The sequence below is a fragment of the Apaloderma vittatum genome, unplaced genomic scaffold, assembly GCF_000703405.1.
Source record: "Apaloderma vittatum isolate BGI_N311 unplaced genomic scaffold, ASM70340v1 scaffold30991, whole genome shotgun sequence".
NCBI classification, from domain to species: Eukaryota; Metazoa; Chordata; class Aves; order Trogoniformes; family Trogonidae; genus Apaloderma; species Apaloderma vittatum.
In genome coordinates, this window is record NW_009700218.1 from 19,985 (window position 1) to 35,107 (window position 15,123).

The 15,123-nt window shown below is 43.7% G+C and overlaps 1 protein-coding gene across 1 annotated transcript in view; it reads right to left on the bottom strand.

Annotated features, from left to right (window-relative positions):
* The window catches only part of LOC104280889 (alpha-2-macroglobulin-like), a gene marked incomplete at its 3' end in the record, with an annotated part of 32,915 nt that extends 19,980 nt beyond the window's left edge, over window positions 1–12,935 (bottom strand). The window contains exons 1-7 of the mRNA XM_009878689.1: window positions 12,737–12,935; window positions 7,625–7,808; window positions 6,614–6,770; window positions 5,996–6,048; window positions 5,577–5,597; window positions 2,570–2,738; window positions 585–669 (exon numbers count right to left, since the gene is read on the bottom strand). Of these exons, the coding sequence (XP_009876991.1) occupies window positions 585–669; window positions 2,570–2,738; window positions 5,577–5,597; window positions 5,996–6,048; window positions 6,614–6,770; window positions 7,625–7,808; window positions 12,737–12,822 (755 nt within the window). The remainder of the gene's footprint in view (window positions 1–584; window positions 670–2,569; window positions 2,739–5,576; window positions 5,598–5,995; window positions 6,049–6,613; window positions 6,771–7,624; window positions 7,809–12,736) is intronic.
* Between the last annotated feature and the right edge of the window lie 2,188 nt (window positions 12,936–15,123).

Sequence of the window (15,123 nt, forward strand, 5' to 3'; positions counted from 1 at the left end):
CTGATATTTTAGTGATTCTAGTGATAATTCCCATCATTTTCATGGTGACGTTCTTCCATCATCCATTAGAATCTGTCCTAGATGGGAGGTCTCTGCAGTAATGCAGAAAAAGATTGTAAAAAATTATTTCAGACAGAAGTAACCTTGTATCACAAACTGCTGTGGGTTCAGTGAAGAAGGAGAAAGGCAACCAGGGGCTCAGGAGGAGCAATTTATGAGCCCAAAGTGAGAACACTAGGTTTGGACCACCTGTTTAAATGGTTTGACCTTACATCTCTGTGTGTTTGAGGACTGGCAGAAAAGCTCTAACTGAAAAAATGTAAAGATAGAAAGAGAAAATGTACAGTAAACTGGCAGGAGAGAATTGCAAATTAGCTTGGCATGATCTTTTAAGGAATATAGAGAAGATTCTTCCCTTTGACTGTGCAGGCCAAGTAGCAGGCTCAGGACTGATAGGGTGGAACAAGCGTGCACTAGATGTCTGGGAAAAGTATGAAAACCTTTCCCAGTTCTTCCTTTGGTCCTCAGCAGAAAAGAGGAGTGATGGATGAGTGAGAGAGATTTATTCCAGTTCTGTGACTCACAGACCACAGACGGACACTGGAAGCTCCTTGTCCTTAATAGTGATCATCTTGGGCAGCTTCACCAGAACCTCGTATTTGGGCAGCACTAGATGGGAGAGAGAAAGTCTGATATGAGAAGAGTGGAGAAGAGATGTGTATGACACAGCAACTCAAATGCAGAGCCAGGATCGTCTTGGCATGAACTATCACCTCTTTGTGGTTTTCAATACAGCTCTGCTACCTCTTCCCAAAGTTTTCTCAGCATTCACCACTGTTTGAGTTTAAAGGTAGTTAAGGAGGGTTGTAGCCCTTACCTCCCCTCATTTGCAGTACACGTTCATGTGATCCCTTTGGCACCAAAGAGGTGTGTAGGTCCCTTATGTACGACTGTTCAGAAGGACACACTAGTCTTGCATGCGTTTCATGTTTCACAAGGCGTGTTTTGCAACTAAAACACATTTACCACCTTTGTAATTTACCACAGTGAAACAGCTTGAATCATTGATTCTCTTGACTGTTTCTTACTCTTCTGGAAATCCCAAGTTGTTGTTAGACTCACTAATATGTAGCATGTGAAACCATCCTGTGTGTTCAGGCAGTTCTAGTGTATCTAGCCACAGCGTCTCACGTCTATATTTTCAAGTGAATGAGGCAGCAATAAAGCTTGATATAAAGGGTGGCAATTAAAAGGCATATTTTTTTTCCTGAGTATGAAGTTACATCCTTCTTCCCGTATTGCATCCTGCAACCCTAAGTTCCCAAATACTCAAGTCCAGTAGTGGACTGAAGCATGTAGTGGCCAGTTTCTAGGAGGTGCACCTGAGGTTTTTTTCACACTGCAGGGAAATACGAGCAGGGAAGGTGCACATCCAGATCCAGGAACTGGAAAACAACCCTGGATTATACTATTTAGACACAAATTTGCTTCTAGGATGGGAGGCAAACCTGTGTTTCAACCTCAGGGCACATTTCCTCAAAAAGCTGTAAGAGAATTAGCAACAAGGGAGATTTGTGGGAATATAGATTAAGAACAAATAAAAGAAAATCAAGTTTAGTGTGAAGTTGAGAAAGAGACATGCATTTCTGATTTTGGGAGGTGCTCAGAATGGTCTTTGTGGAAGGAAGCACAGCCCATCTGTCAGGATGGCAACCTGAAGCCTATAACCTGGTTTGTGTTCAGATTATTCACCATGTTCATTCTTGCCACTACTCCTGACTGTGAACTAAATAAGCCAGCTCCCATGGACTTCAGTGAGAATTTTCTTCGGGTCACACCATGTGTGTTCCAAAAAGAGCAGATTCTGAGCAATATACTGTGTCTTTCGGGCTCCAGGTCTCCCTGAGGGGAGCATGAGAGTGTGGAGCACAGGCCAAGCAGCCTCCTCAAACACACACAGCCTAGCCACAGTACACATTGACAAACACCTGTGAAGTCTTATTACAGAACTGATGGTTAGAATGCTCCTTGGGGCAGCACATTTCTTCTTACTCAATCTCTACTGCCAGACTTTACATCTACTTATAGCATTTGTGGAGTGTTCTTCTTCAAACTGAAGTTTTCTCCTAAATATATTTTCTAGAAGAGGAAAAAGGAAGTGGAGCACAAGTAGAGAAACAGAATTGATGCAGATGATGAGAGAGGAAAACATGATCACCAAAATATTGTTATGTCTTACTCTGTGTCTAGTGCTACTTGCACAAGCTGCTGGACTGAAAAGTGACTCAAAGTCAGCTGAAATTGGTGCCACAAGCCATGCACAGGAACCTGTCAGTCCCTGTACTCCCAAGAGCACTATGAGTAAATTTAAGCTCAGGCAGTTTCCAGAGATAAAGTAAGCAACCACCTTTGATACTCAGCACCTTCTGGGTCAGCCCCTCTGAGCCCTGTTGCCTATGTATTCGGTCCCTTCCTTCTCCATGCCGTTTCCAGGAAACCCCAAATTAAGAGGTTACAGTAAAAGGCATCGCTGCCAGCCCCACTTGCAGCCCGTGCCTCCTCTCCTTACCATATTCTTCCACACTGAAGGAGTGCTCCACGTGGGATGAGAAGCTCTTCTGCACGACTATTTTGTAGGAGCCTTGGATGGGGTCCGAGGTGAGGGGAAAGGAGAGCTGTGTAAGGCCCGTCTCTAGTTCCACCCCTTGCCACTGGTACACTCGGTTCCTTTGGGGATCCTGCAGGGGACAGGACACATACAGGTCACAAGACAAATACAGGAGGCTCCCAGGTACAGAGCAGTGGTGTGCCCAGTATCTATACATCCCATCTGAGAAATGTCTAGCTCTAGTTATTCAATAATCTGTGAGAATCTATGGGCACTTACCTGTCCATTCTGCATAACTAGCATGCAAGAAAGCTTTTCAACCCTGGAGGTCCTGTGTTGTCTCTCCCTCAGCTATGCCTGCATACTTATGAAGAATGGGGCCAGGAAGCTGGGAAAAACAGACTGGCAAGTAACAATGCAAAGAGGTGGACAGCAGGAGTAAGTGGAGCACAGGTAGAAAGGAGGAAAGTTTCAGTGTCTTGCTATACAGCCTGCTAAAAGGTTTTTTCCACGCCTGGAATGGAGATTGTCTGAGTACCAGTGCATAATCTGATATATCTATGGGAATGAGAAATGTACATGTGTAAGAATCCAAAGCTTGGGGTGGGGGAGTGGGAAGTGGGTCCAAGAGCAGAGGAAAGTATATGCCACATATATGTATCCAGCTGAGATCTCTGCCTTCTTGCTTCTCCTTGCTCCTGATGCTGGAGCTGAAATCTTGTCACTACAACAGCTGAGTCTTGCTCATTATGAACTATCAATAGGCTGTGCTCCAAATTCATCAGCTCAGCCCTAAATTTCTTGTGGAAGTCATTGAACCAGCACAGTGGTTCTGTGTAGAACCCTTTCCAATCTCCTCAACAGGGTGGTTAATGTTTACGATCTTTCATTTTCTAGCTGCTCTTTGCATTGTACCTTGGCTGTCACCAAAATCTATTTACTCTAGGTAAGTGTGTGACTCAAGGTATGTGACTGTGTGCGCTTACTTCACTGAGATTTTATCTCAAGGCTTAGGGAAAAGGGAATGCAAATGACATCCCTCAGCTGGAGATCACCGGTCAGGGGGCAGAAGAGGGGGCCATCTTCTCAAGAAGCACCCTGGGAGGAAGGCACAGTTGGTAAAATGCATTCCACAGCTCAGACCAAATCCTCTTTGTCATCAGGTTTCAACCACGCTGAAAAGCTCACCAGTTATTGTGAGGGACACCTCTGGGCTTCCTTGGAAGAGGAATTCAGGAAAATATTTACAGCTGGGCTTGTGAACTTGTTGACATTTCTGTGATGTATTTATAAGGAAGGCCTGAAAGTCAGTTTGGTTTTCCTCAGAAAAGTGAGGCATGTTTGTTTGTTTGTTTGTTTGTTTGTTTTTTCTGTTTTGTTTTGTTTTGTTTTAAATGACAGAAGCAATAGGTCAGGATAATATTTCAGAAACAATAGGCTTATACTAACTTCTGCCCTTGTGGCTGACTATGATCAATTAGTGACATTAAGGGTGGCATTGCTGACTTTAAGCTGTCACCTTTCTTTACTGCACTGACATATCTGATCTGGCCAAAAAAAAATACTCCAGAGAAAAACACTGAACTTGCTGTCAGGTGAGTTTCCTACACTATAAGACTGCCTCACGGACATCCCTGAAAGCCAAACCAAGGGCAGTGCTGGACTGAGAAGGACCGCTGAGGAAGAGAGAGATGATGGTGAGTATGGAAGACAAGGCCTACTTAAGCTGGCTTAAACAGCCTGGACAAACAACATGCCTCACAGGCTGGAGCTGAAAACACAGGATGGCCTTCCTAGTAGTTTAAAATTGAAGCCTTTCATGGTACTGACACAAAAAATGTTATGAAATTATTCAGCTTTTTAGGCAATGACATATGGGATTTCTGGAGACACTGGATAAGAATTATTTCTTCTTGCTCCTTTAATGAAATTCTGTACTCAGCCAAGTATCATCTCATTGCAAGGAAAGGGACTTGTTCTACAACCCAGCAAAAGATAATTATGATATGTTCTCCTCCACGCTAGAATACACCACTTGCTCTCTTACTCGTCTTTCTCCAGATATTCACAGACCATAAGTGGCCCTCCAGCTCTGCAGCCCAGTTCTCGAAGTTTGCTGAGGGGAAGAGAGAGTGACAGCATTCTGATGTGAAGGTAAAAAAGAGGACCAGAGCCTGCTTCTGGCCCACTCTCTGCCTTCCCTGTTGTGACATATCCCCCCAGCTCTAGAGAGAGGTGGTACAGAATGAAGACAGCAACCCCAAGCAACAAGGAATGATGACAGGACTGACTATATAGGATCCATAATCATACAAACCAACTTAAAAATCTGGTCACACTAATTTCAGCACTGTTTATGCCGCTCTCTTGGATTCAGGGTCTATTGTTGGGAGATTCCCATCAGATTTCCACTAGAAGATGTCCCAGATGATAATTGTAAATTATTTCTCAGCTGAAAAAGTTAGTACTTGAATCATTGACAGAAACGTCCTTTTGACTGTCACTAAACTTTTAACTGTCACTAAAGTTCAACCATTTAAAAAAACAAGCAAAAGGGGCATGCTTGGGAAGATAGGGAATGTCTACTTCCACAATTTTGTTTCTTTAGTTTTGCTTGTTTCTTTAATGCAGTTCAGTGGTTTCAACCACATTTGGCAGATAGAAAACCTTAGTTCTCCTTGGAAAAAGGAATAAACCATTCTGATATGACCTCTAGGCAAGTGTTACTCTGCTCATGGCATGGCTTACACTGATTAACTATTTTGTTCCTATAGCACATTTCCCAATCAAACAACTATTGCTGGAACTTCTTTTGATGCCCAACTACTCAGCTCTCCTTTACATCACGGAAAAAAGGACATGCACCCATGTTTTTTCTTGCACCTCAGCCTGAAAACACCACTGCTGGAGACAACTACCTCTGCCTGCACATTCTGCTGAAATAATAGACTTGTAGTTATCCACTCACCTGAACGTAGACAAATGGAAACTGTGGGGAAAGAACAAAGGAAAATCAGCATTAGAAATATTAGTCACATATGAGCAGAAGTATTTTACAGATTTGAACTGAAGGGCAGAATAACAACCTTCTAAGAAATTCCTTGGTTTCTTCCTTTTACTGTACTTGCTCTATTTCCTTAGTTCTTGATGGTTAAGGGGAATCTCTTGTATAATATTTTAGAGCTACTTTGAAAAAGGGGTTGTTTCTTCAGTAAATAGAGACAGGTGTATTTTGTCCCAGGATAGGGTATAGAATGGGTCAAAGATGGTGTGAATAAGAAAGGATCATGTGCTTTAAAGGCTGTATTCAGTGGTTCTGGGTAATGACAGTAATGGTATAATTGGGAATTAAATCTCCCGGTTAACAACAAGGAATTATGGCTCTACCTTTTCCTTCAGCGGGTAGAAGTCTTTGTCCAGAGAGACGATCCGAAACAGAACTGAAGGGTGTAACAGAAAAGAAGGAAATTCCACAGTTAAATTTGTAACCATAACCAGGAAATTTCAGTGTTTCAATAAATTTATAACTCAGATTCATTCCACAGATCAACAGACTCTGAATTGAGATCTCTAAGTTATGGAAGCAATTACTTCAGGCTCTTTCTCTTGCAGATGGTGAGAGGCAGATAAATTTAGAAGGATAATCAGGTCTTGGCTGAACTGAATTGTCCCTTGGGACTGCAGGTCCTGCTTTGTTGATTCAGGTGCAGTCAAGGGAGACTATGCTTTGAAGTCATCCCAGATTCATGCCTGTAGTCAAGTAGAATGAATCTGAGCCTGTGCCTACATCTGGCTAAGATGTTGTGCTTGGAGGATGGAGAATAGGAATGATGAAGGAAACATGTGACCTAGATCTCAACTGACAGAAATAAGATTTACTGAGCACTGCCTGCCCCCCCTGCACCGAAGAAGTCTGAAAAGTGTAATAAAATATGGGGCCTCTGGGGAATGAAGCCTGTAAGATTTTATGCTGTCGGAGTCAACACCAAGCAAATTCCCAGGTACCTGTTTGGCCGGGCTTGTAGATGGGTTTGTCTGTCTGGACGAAGACCAAACTCTCAGAATTCTTGATCAGCACCGACTTGCGGCTCCTGAAATGTAGTGTCGCCCCCTTCACCGTCACAGTGAGAAATGCCACTGATGTGCTGTTGGATTTTGGAAGCTAAGGAAAATGAAGAGGATATCTGCTTTATTGGTTCCCCTCGTTATACTACGCCTTTGAAGGATAGAGTACTAGCTAGGTCCAAAAGTTGCCTAAAGGAACACTGAAGACTCAGTGCTGGAAGCAAGAGAAAAACAAGATTTTGTGATATGAACTTGGAGGGCTTGTATCCTTTGTCTCATGAAAATCTTCGTTTTCATTCCGAAATTCCTGAAATTCTTCTCAATTTCCTTGAGTTTGCTCCATGGTTCCTCTTACTGTCCTTCCAATATTGGAAACCTTTTCCTTTCCTTCATTTATACCCTTTCCTCAGAGAAATATTGAATCTAATCTTGCTTCATCCCACGACTTATCAAAATGGAAATCAATATAGGTTAATTATTTAGGGGGCAGGACCAGTCACATTACTCACCAACCAGCCTTCTGCAGGAAACAATCATGAATAACCTCCAGAAGGAGACAAATGCCTCATGGACCTCACTGTCTTTAAGCATTCCCAAGCCACTAAAGTTCTCATTCCATTTTGCTATTTTTCCTCTGAGGCTTATACAGATCAGACAATTATGGGTTATATTCTGCCTGTCAGAGTTCTAGAATGAAGGATCCCAGAAGAGTTCTTTAAGCTTTGCATGCACAGAAATCTTATGTGGGACACAGAATTTGATAACAGTAGAAATTTTTTCCTCATAAGGCTACAACAATCAGTTTTCCACATCAATTTGTTTTTTGTTTGTTTGGTTTAGCTTAGAATTCCCTGATTGCAACGTGCCTTTTTTCTCATTTTGGGACTGTTTAGATCTACTACATGGCATCAGTAGACACAAGGGATCATCCCACAAGGATGAGATACTCACAAAGAAAGGGATGCAGGTGAACACGTCCTTCTCTGACACCACATCATCAATCAAGCTCCTGTTTTCCCCTTGATACTCAAGCACAGCACTCAGTGTCACAGACTCATTCAGGTGGGTCAGCTGAACACAGACTTTCTCAGCAGAATCGGTCTGTATGAGAAAGGGCAGCAGCACCATATATTGCCTAGGACGAGAGGGAAGCAAGAATCATAAGGATCAGAAATGTGAAACAGTATTAAGTGAAAGGAAATTAACAAATCAGCATGCCTAATCCATTACCGTCCCTGTGAATATCAGTGCATATACACATGAGCATTAGTTTTATTTTGTGTTTATACATATTAAACTGCCTAACTAATTAGCCTAAAAGCAGGAAAATGCTTGCAGTGGAAGGAACAATTTCAATGCTAATAGAGACTCCTTTACAAAGGGTGTTTTGTTCAGCTTCACAGCAGGGAGTAAGGATAGTGTGAAAGGTTCCAAGCTGTTAATTGATTTTTGTATGTCCCACAAACTGCTATTTAGAGTCGAAGGCATTAGCTAAAAAAGGTTGAAAATTCAGCAGTTTCAGGGTTGAAAAAACCACCCACTTGTCTGGCTCCCCCTGTCTTTGCCTATCCAGTTTTCCAAAGCCTTCTCATGCTGAGCAAAAATGCAAGTGCTTGCAGTTTGGGATCCTAATAAGATGAACACACAAAGGATTTCAGAGGGTAGCATTTTATTGCAACACAAGTGTACTTGCATCTTCAAAGGGCTTTTAACAAAGGCCCCTCACAAAAGACCTTTAAACTAAGCTGCCATCCAATAAAAGGGATTATTTTACTTTTTTTTTTTGCTAATAAATCAGATTATTAGTTCTGACCTAGATTAACTGGTAAAAGATAGGAAGCAAAGGTAGGAACCAGTGAAAATCTCTGGAGTCTGTGTGGAGATCCCTGTTGTTCAGTACACTTGTAAATGGTCTGGGAAGTGCAATTTTCTGGGACTGTGTAGCAAAAATGTCATGAACTGTTAGTAAATTGAGAATAATCAATAGAGGAAGAAAAAAATTTACCTCAACACTATATAGGCTATCGTGTATATGCTGTATCACTAAATGGGCTGTTGGTCACTCTTGGTAAATTCTCATTCAGTGATAACAAATGGACTGTAGGGAAATGTTCAAAAAGGAATAGAGTACAAGTCAGAACACATCACTTTGCCATTGTGTAATTGCAAGGTACTTCCATATCTCACATATGATGTGCATTTAAAAAGTGGATTCAGAAAAGATACAGTGAAAGGAAACAGAGATTATCTAAAATCTGTAATAATTTCCACAGGAGGAGATGCTACGTAGACTAAGACTCTTCAGCTGGGAAAAAGGCATGACAGAAATATATAATTGATATATAAATCCTGACATGCACAAAAGAAAATATAGTTTCTTCATCACCTGTGACAATATGTGTAATAAACAGCACCAGGAGAAAATGTTAAGCAGCTGGCTTAAAAATAGAAGAGAGCTGAAACTTTTTCATTTATGTACAAAAGTAAACTGAGGAACTTGATGCTACCAGATGCTGTAAAATCCAAATGTACAATTCTGGTATGGCCAGCATGTGCCCCTTGAGCCTTCTGGTGCTCTCAGGCAGTCAAAGAACAGCATGTATACCCAGGCTGCACCGGTTGATAGACTGTCCTTCCCTGGGTGAGGAACGAAAGGAATCAGTAGGTCCCACTGAGCTGGATAATTAGGGCTTAACCTGTGTGTCCAATGAAGTGCAGACCCTTAAAAGAAACTGTCAGTCGCCACCTGCCAATAACTCTCCAATGCATATAGTACCTGCTTTGTGGCATCGGCTACATAAAATTTGCTATGAGGCTCATAAGAACAAGAAGATCAGCTACTCCTGATGCAAAAGTTTTTTAAAATGTCCTGGGCAAATTCATTGCCCAGAAATGGCTAGAAAATGTAGCAGCACAGGTATAATCCTTGCCACTCTAAGACCTTGAACCTCTGATAGAAGCTTCCTAAGGCCACAGCAGATGGGAAAACTGATTTTCACAGTACTTGCCTGTCTCCACTACTCTGTCCCTCAGGACCTACCACTGACGCGGACAGAATATAGATCCAGACTAGAGTTTCTCTGGTCTGATGCTGGACCATTTTTCTGTGTCTGGTATTTCTGCTTCCCTGTGCACAACCAAGCTATCCAAATGCAGCAGCAGAAGGTTCTGGTGGCAGTTCACCTCGCAGGTAATCACCGTACACATGGGACAAAACCTGTGGTCAAGACTGCTCATACTGCTTTTCCATGGGACCTCCACTGGGGAAGACTAATGTGCACTTTGCCAGATGGTGCCAACCTGGTAAGAGATAGCTGGGCCCATCTAGGTCTACATTATTGCCTGGGCTCCCAGCTTCTGGGAAGTCCTAAAGCTACTGGCAATGGGACCACGACAGTCCCTCCATTTCCCTCACCACCAGTCAATGGGATGAAGTGTGGTGAGGAGCCAGCTGGCAGCTCTGGTCAGTCCATGCTGCTGCAGAACCAGTGAAAGGAGGGAACTCCAGCCACCCAGGGAGTGACTTACAGCTTGTGACTATCTGCTTGCTCCAGCACTCCCCTTCCTCCACAGCCTTCACACCATAGTTTCACCTAATGCCTGTTTCCACTCATCTCTTTTCCTCTGCTCCATCAGTGTCACTGGCAGTCTGACTGTAACATCCAGCCCACTGAAGGGACATCGTGACCTAGTTCTTGGGGAATTTGGACTCATTCCTCTTCCTGTTCAATGTTCTGCTGAAACTTTGGCCAACATGCAGACCTTCCCCCTATGCCGGCTTCCTTGCCTTTGAAACAAGGATATGAAATACGCAGTTTATAAACCTCTATTTAGCTGGTTTGGGATGTGTTGGTGAAGAGACCTAGGTGAAATAAACTACTATTAGAGCCTTAAATATCTTGGGTGACAAAGCCCTGTACAGGTATTCCAGGAGAGAAAGCATCTGGGCTGCCAAAAGACCTCAGCAGCCACTCATCAGGGAGGGACAGGAGACCCTAGACAAAGTGGCTGAGGCAAAAAATTATGAGATTGTCTACACAGAGAAGGTAATATTTTACCTTAAGGTGGACTGATGTCTGTGTATTGACTCTCAGCTACTTCCTAGAACAAACGCTCCACCAAAGAAGGCAGTGAATTTCATCAGCTCCATCAGTCCAAATCCATACCTGCCAAGCGCCATCATGCCCTTGCATTTCTGACCACATACAGTGTGTCCCCAAAGTACAGTGCATTGTAAAACTGCTTACATGCACAGCCATGTAACAGAATAGGAGAACAATACCTCCTGTTGAATTCTTCCAAAACATATGCAGAACAAGAAAAAAAATATCTTGCTGTCAGTATTTTGCAGAATCGTAAGATTTTTTGCTTGCAAGGGACCTCTGCATGTTTCAAGCCCAACTTCTCCTCTGGAACAGGACTGTTGCAAAGAACTCAATGGATGGAGTTTTCACCATCTCTCTGGGTCAGCTGTTCCAGTGCTGCACTAATTTGGTGAATAAGTTTTTTTCTAATATATAGTCTGAATCTTATTTTTGTCTCCTGTGCAGCTGGCCACATCTGAAACAGAAACAGCAGCAACTGCTGTTGCTCAGAGAAATAATCTCCCTACTTGGAGAGGGCACAGTAAACCAGTCTTGGTTGGAAGCTTCATTTTGTCTTCAGTTCAAGGGCGGCTTTCCTTCTGTGCTGTACACAGCAACTAATCTACCCTGCAGCGCTTACAACTACTATCCTCATACTACCTAGCAACTCACTGCTGAGACACCACTGCCTCCCTATGGAGCTCCCATCTTCATTCTGTGGAATACAGCTATATCCTTCCCTCTGCCACCTCTCTCAGCCGTTCCTCCTTCTCCCCTCCCAAAATGGTGCTCAGGTCAGGGACAAAGAGCAGCATGTTGCTCATAGGAGGAAAAGTCTGAGCAGTACAGATTCATTTGCTTTCCCCTTGAATTTGGGCACGAATGAATTATGATTACTTAATTGCATCAGATTGCTGCAGGGACACCAGAGAGCCCTCCTTGACTCCAAAGCAGACTTGGCTGGCTGATCTACCTCAGAAGCACCCACACAGAGCAGATGAATGAGGAGTTGATGGTACAGTGTGAGTCAAAGGTCCTTCAGTCTGAGCTGGTCACCACTTCACCTCTGGCCACACAGTAAACAGCAGCAGTAATGTTGCACCTCCTGCTAGCACTACTGCCCTGCTTGTGGGCATGAAATCTTTGCAGCAAGCATTATGAGACCCGCATTGGTGAGAACTGCACTTCTGCCAGCACAGCAGGCGGGACAGCCTGTGACAGCAAAGGAAGAGGGAGTCTACTCCCATCAAAACTAGAGGCTCCAGAGTAACCCTCTGGTAGGCAAGGCTTGGGTGGGGATGCCAAAATCCAGTCTGCAGGTGCCATGCTGGGCTGCCCTTCTCCTAGGGACCCTCAGCAGAGTGGATGCTGCAGCCATGCTGCTGGTTTGCAGAGCTCTGAGGTGGATGCCCCAGGGGAGGGTGCCAGTGCCAGGCACCATGCCAGAGGAAGAGAATCTAGGTCACAGATCCTCTTTGGGAACAAGTACATCAGATGGTGCCAAGGGAAACAAACTGGCTTGAAAGAAACAGGAGAAAGGGGAGTAAAAAGGCTTCAAAGCAACGGGACAACAGGGGGAAATAAGTCGGTGATTGAAACTAGGATACTACAGGAAAGGTAAGTGCAGGAATTCTGGCACCACGCCGACAAAAACACAGGCACCTGAAAATTTCTAGACAGGAGTATACTTTGGCAAAGATGTTGTGAGGATCTAGGGCTGGACTAGCAGGCAGCTGCGGAGCAGGAGGGTGGGCACTGGCAGAGCTGCGCAGGGGTCCCAGGGCTGGACAATCAGAAGGCTGCAGGGTTAGATCAGGGAGAACTGGCAGAACTGCGTGGGGGTCCCAGGGCTTGGCTAGTATTGGGGTGCAGAGCAGTAGTGGAAGAAACCGGCACAGCTGTTGGACAGAAAGGAAGAAAACTGAAGGACAAAAAAGACCACTAAGACCTCCATCCCCCCTCCACGTGTATAGCTTACGGTTCTGTGGTGGGAGAGGTATTTCCTGGAAGGAAGAAGAGAAGGAAGAAGATATTTGGTTTGCTGGGCAGCCTGTCCTTCCCCATGGCGCAGAGCAGGTTATGGTGAGTCAGGCAGACACCTAGCCTGGTCCAGCGCTGCTGTTTTCCTGCACCTTGTAATTCCCCTCCACTCTCTGCTGGGTCAGCCTCTTTATAACTGCTCTGTGCAAACAGCCAGGGGCTGGAGGAGATAAGGGCTGGGGGCCAGGACCCATCCGGAAACAAGGGAGAGGCAGTAAGGAGGAGCTGGAACAGTGGGACAGCATTTGGCCGGAGACTTTCCAGATGGGGGAAGGGTGTTTATTGGACAGTGCTTACATTAGAAATCTTGGAGTGATTTCTTTAACCCATCGGAAATCCACAGTGTTGCGGAACTGAACTATGTTCAACACAGAGTAATATTCCCTGTGGGCAGCATCCAACCACAGCACCCTGATGTGGGGTACTGTGATCTTTTGAAGCCAAAAGCCAGGTTTATAGGTATTTTAAGAACAAAAGGAAACCCACAGGCAGAAACATTGCCCATATTATTTTCATAGAATACTGTAGTAGCATGCTGACACAGTTACTAACAGAGCTATGATGAATTAGACAATTAGTATGTCAGGAATGTAACTCAAAATGAGGTGGGGTACTGATCTAGACATGGAAATAAGCCTGTTTCCACTGTGAATATGAACAAATATTACACAATACCACTGGGAGACATCCTCAGCATGGTGATCATCTTCTATCCTTAAGTGTCACCTAGAGTGTAGATGTTCCAGGTGCTCCAGGTGGCTTCTCCTTCTCTTTGCCTGATTCAGATCTGTGCTGCCGTGAGTCACGTTTGTAACAAAAGTCGCTCAGAAATGATACTGCTCACTTGACTTGGTTTTCTGCAAAGCTCTTTTTGTAGTGGCTTATCCAGTAGTTGAATCTAATAAGAAAAAATGTTTGGTAAATTCCTGTAGGTCATTGAACAGAAATATTCAGTCCAAACTACAAGCACTCCCTGAGAAGCCAAACTAGGTGGGGGGTTTGCATCAGTTCACGTAAATCTGCAGGATTGCAGCTGTTGGACTGTCACCATGCTCTCCAGTGCCAGTGTAGTGAAAGGACTCAGTAGCACTCTTTATAAAAGATTCATGATCCCTGTGAAGATTTCTGTTGTATATGAAAAACCCAGCAGAGAAAATGCTTCATCACAAACTGCCTTAAACGTGTCTATGTGAAGTCACATTACTGGCAGAGGTTCTTTGCTCTGTGCAAGGGAAGTTATTAGATCATGGCAGCAGTATTTGCTTCTCGTCTGAAGATTAAGTTTTGAAAAAGTGTGAATGCTTAAGACTGAATGTTGGCTATACAGTGTGTCTTGACTCTGATGTAGTAGCCAGAAAACTGCAGGGAAAGCAGTGCAAAGGACCAGGAGAAATGTCTGGGGATAAAAGGAAGTTAAAGAATGGTGTTCAGGCACAGTCTCTCATGGAATGAAAATTAACATCTTTTATAAAACACAAAAGTTAGGAAAACAGTCAGCCACTGTCTGCCAGGGGCAGGGGGGAACTGTTGTATAAATATCCTGTGGAGAAGGAATGAACACATACTCTCACAAACCGAAAAGTTTAGTAAATTTTCAGTTAGAGATGGAAATACTGACAAAAAAGCGGTTGTGTAACTACCAAGTAATAAAAATCGTACAGATCTTTGTCCAGAAATGCTCCTTATTGTATGTCCTCTCACTCCCATCCTCAACTTCACCAGTAAATTCATGCAAAATAGCAGTTTTCAAGGCAATAGTGTCTTGGGGATTTGCTGGAAAACATGACTCATCCCAAGTTGCCTGTTGTCATTCAGGCTGCTGTAAACTGAACCCCCCAAAAAAGAAATCTGAGTGGACACATGCAAAGCATGCTTTAAGGATGAGCATGTAAAACTACAATTCATGGATATACAGGGCCATCAAAACCAGCAATTCAATGGAGATCCTATTCATTAATGTGTTCTTCTACTAATTTACCATCCTCGTGATATAAAATACCTGCTTCTCAGTTGATGCTTCGGGTGGTTCGTCTCTCACAAAGTTCAGAACAAGTGGTCCAAACTTGTGTTTAGCCTGAAAGCGTTTGGGTGCTTTTTCAGACCTGAAGGAGAGCTTGTGGGTCTGAAAGACTGGCTATTTCTTCCAACAAGGCTAGCTAGTCTGATGGAAGGTATCACTGCTGAAACAGATATGCAACATCTTTGCCGTACATGGTGATGGCTTTGGTGAAAGGGCAGTCATGATTTTAACCACAGGGAAGATATTCCTCTTATGATAGTACTCCATACATGTCAGGAGTCACTATGCACCTGGAAAATGAGGAG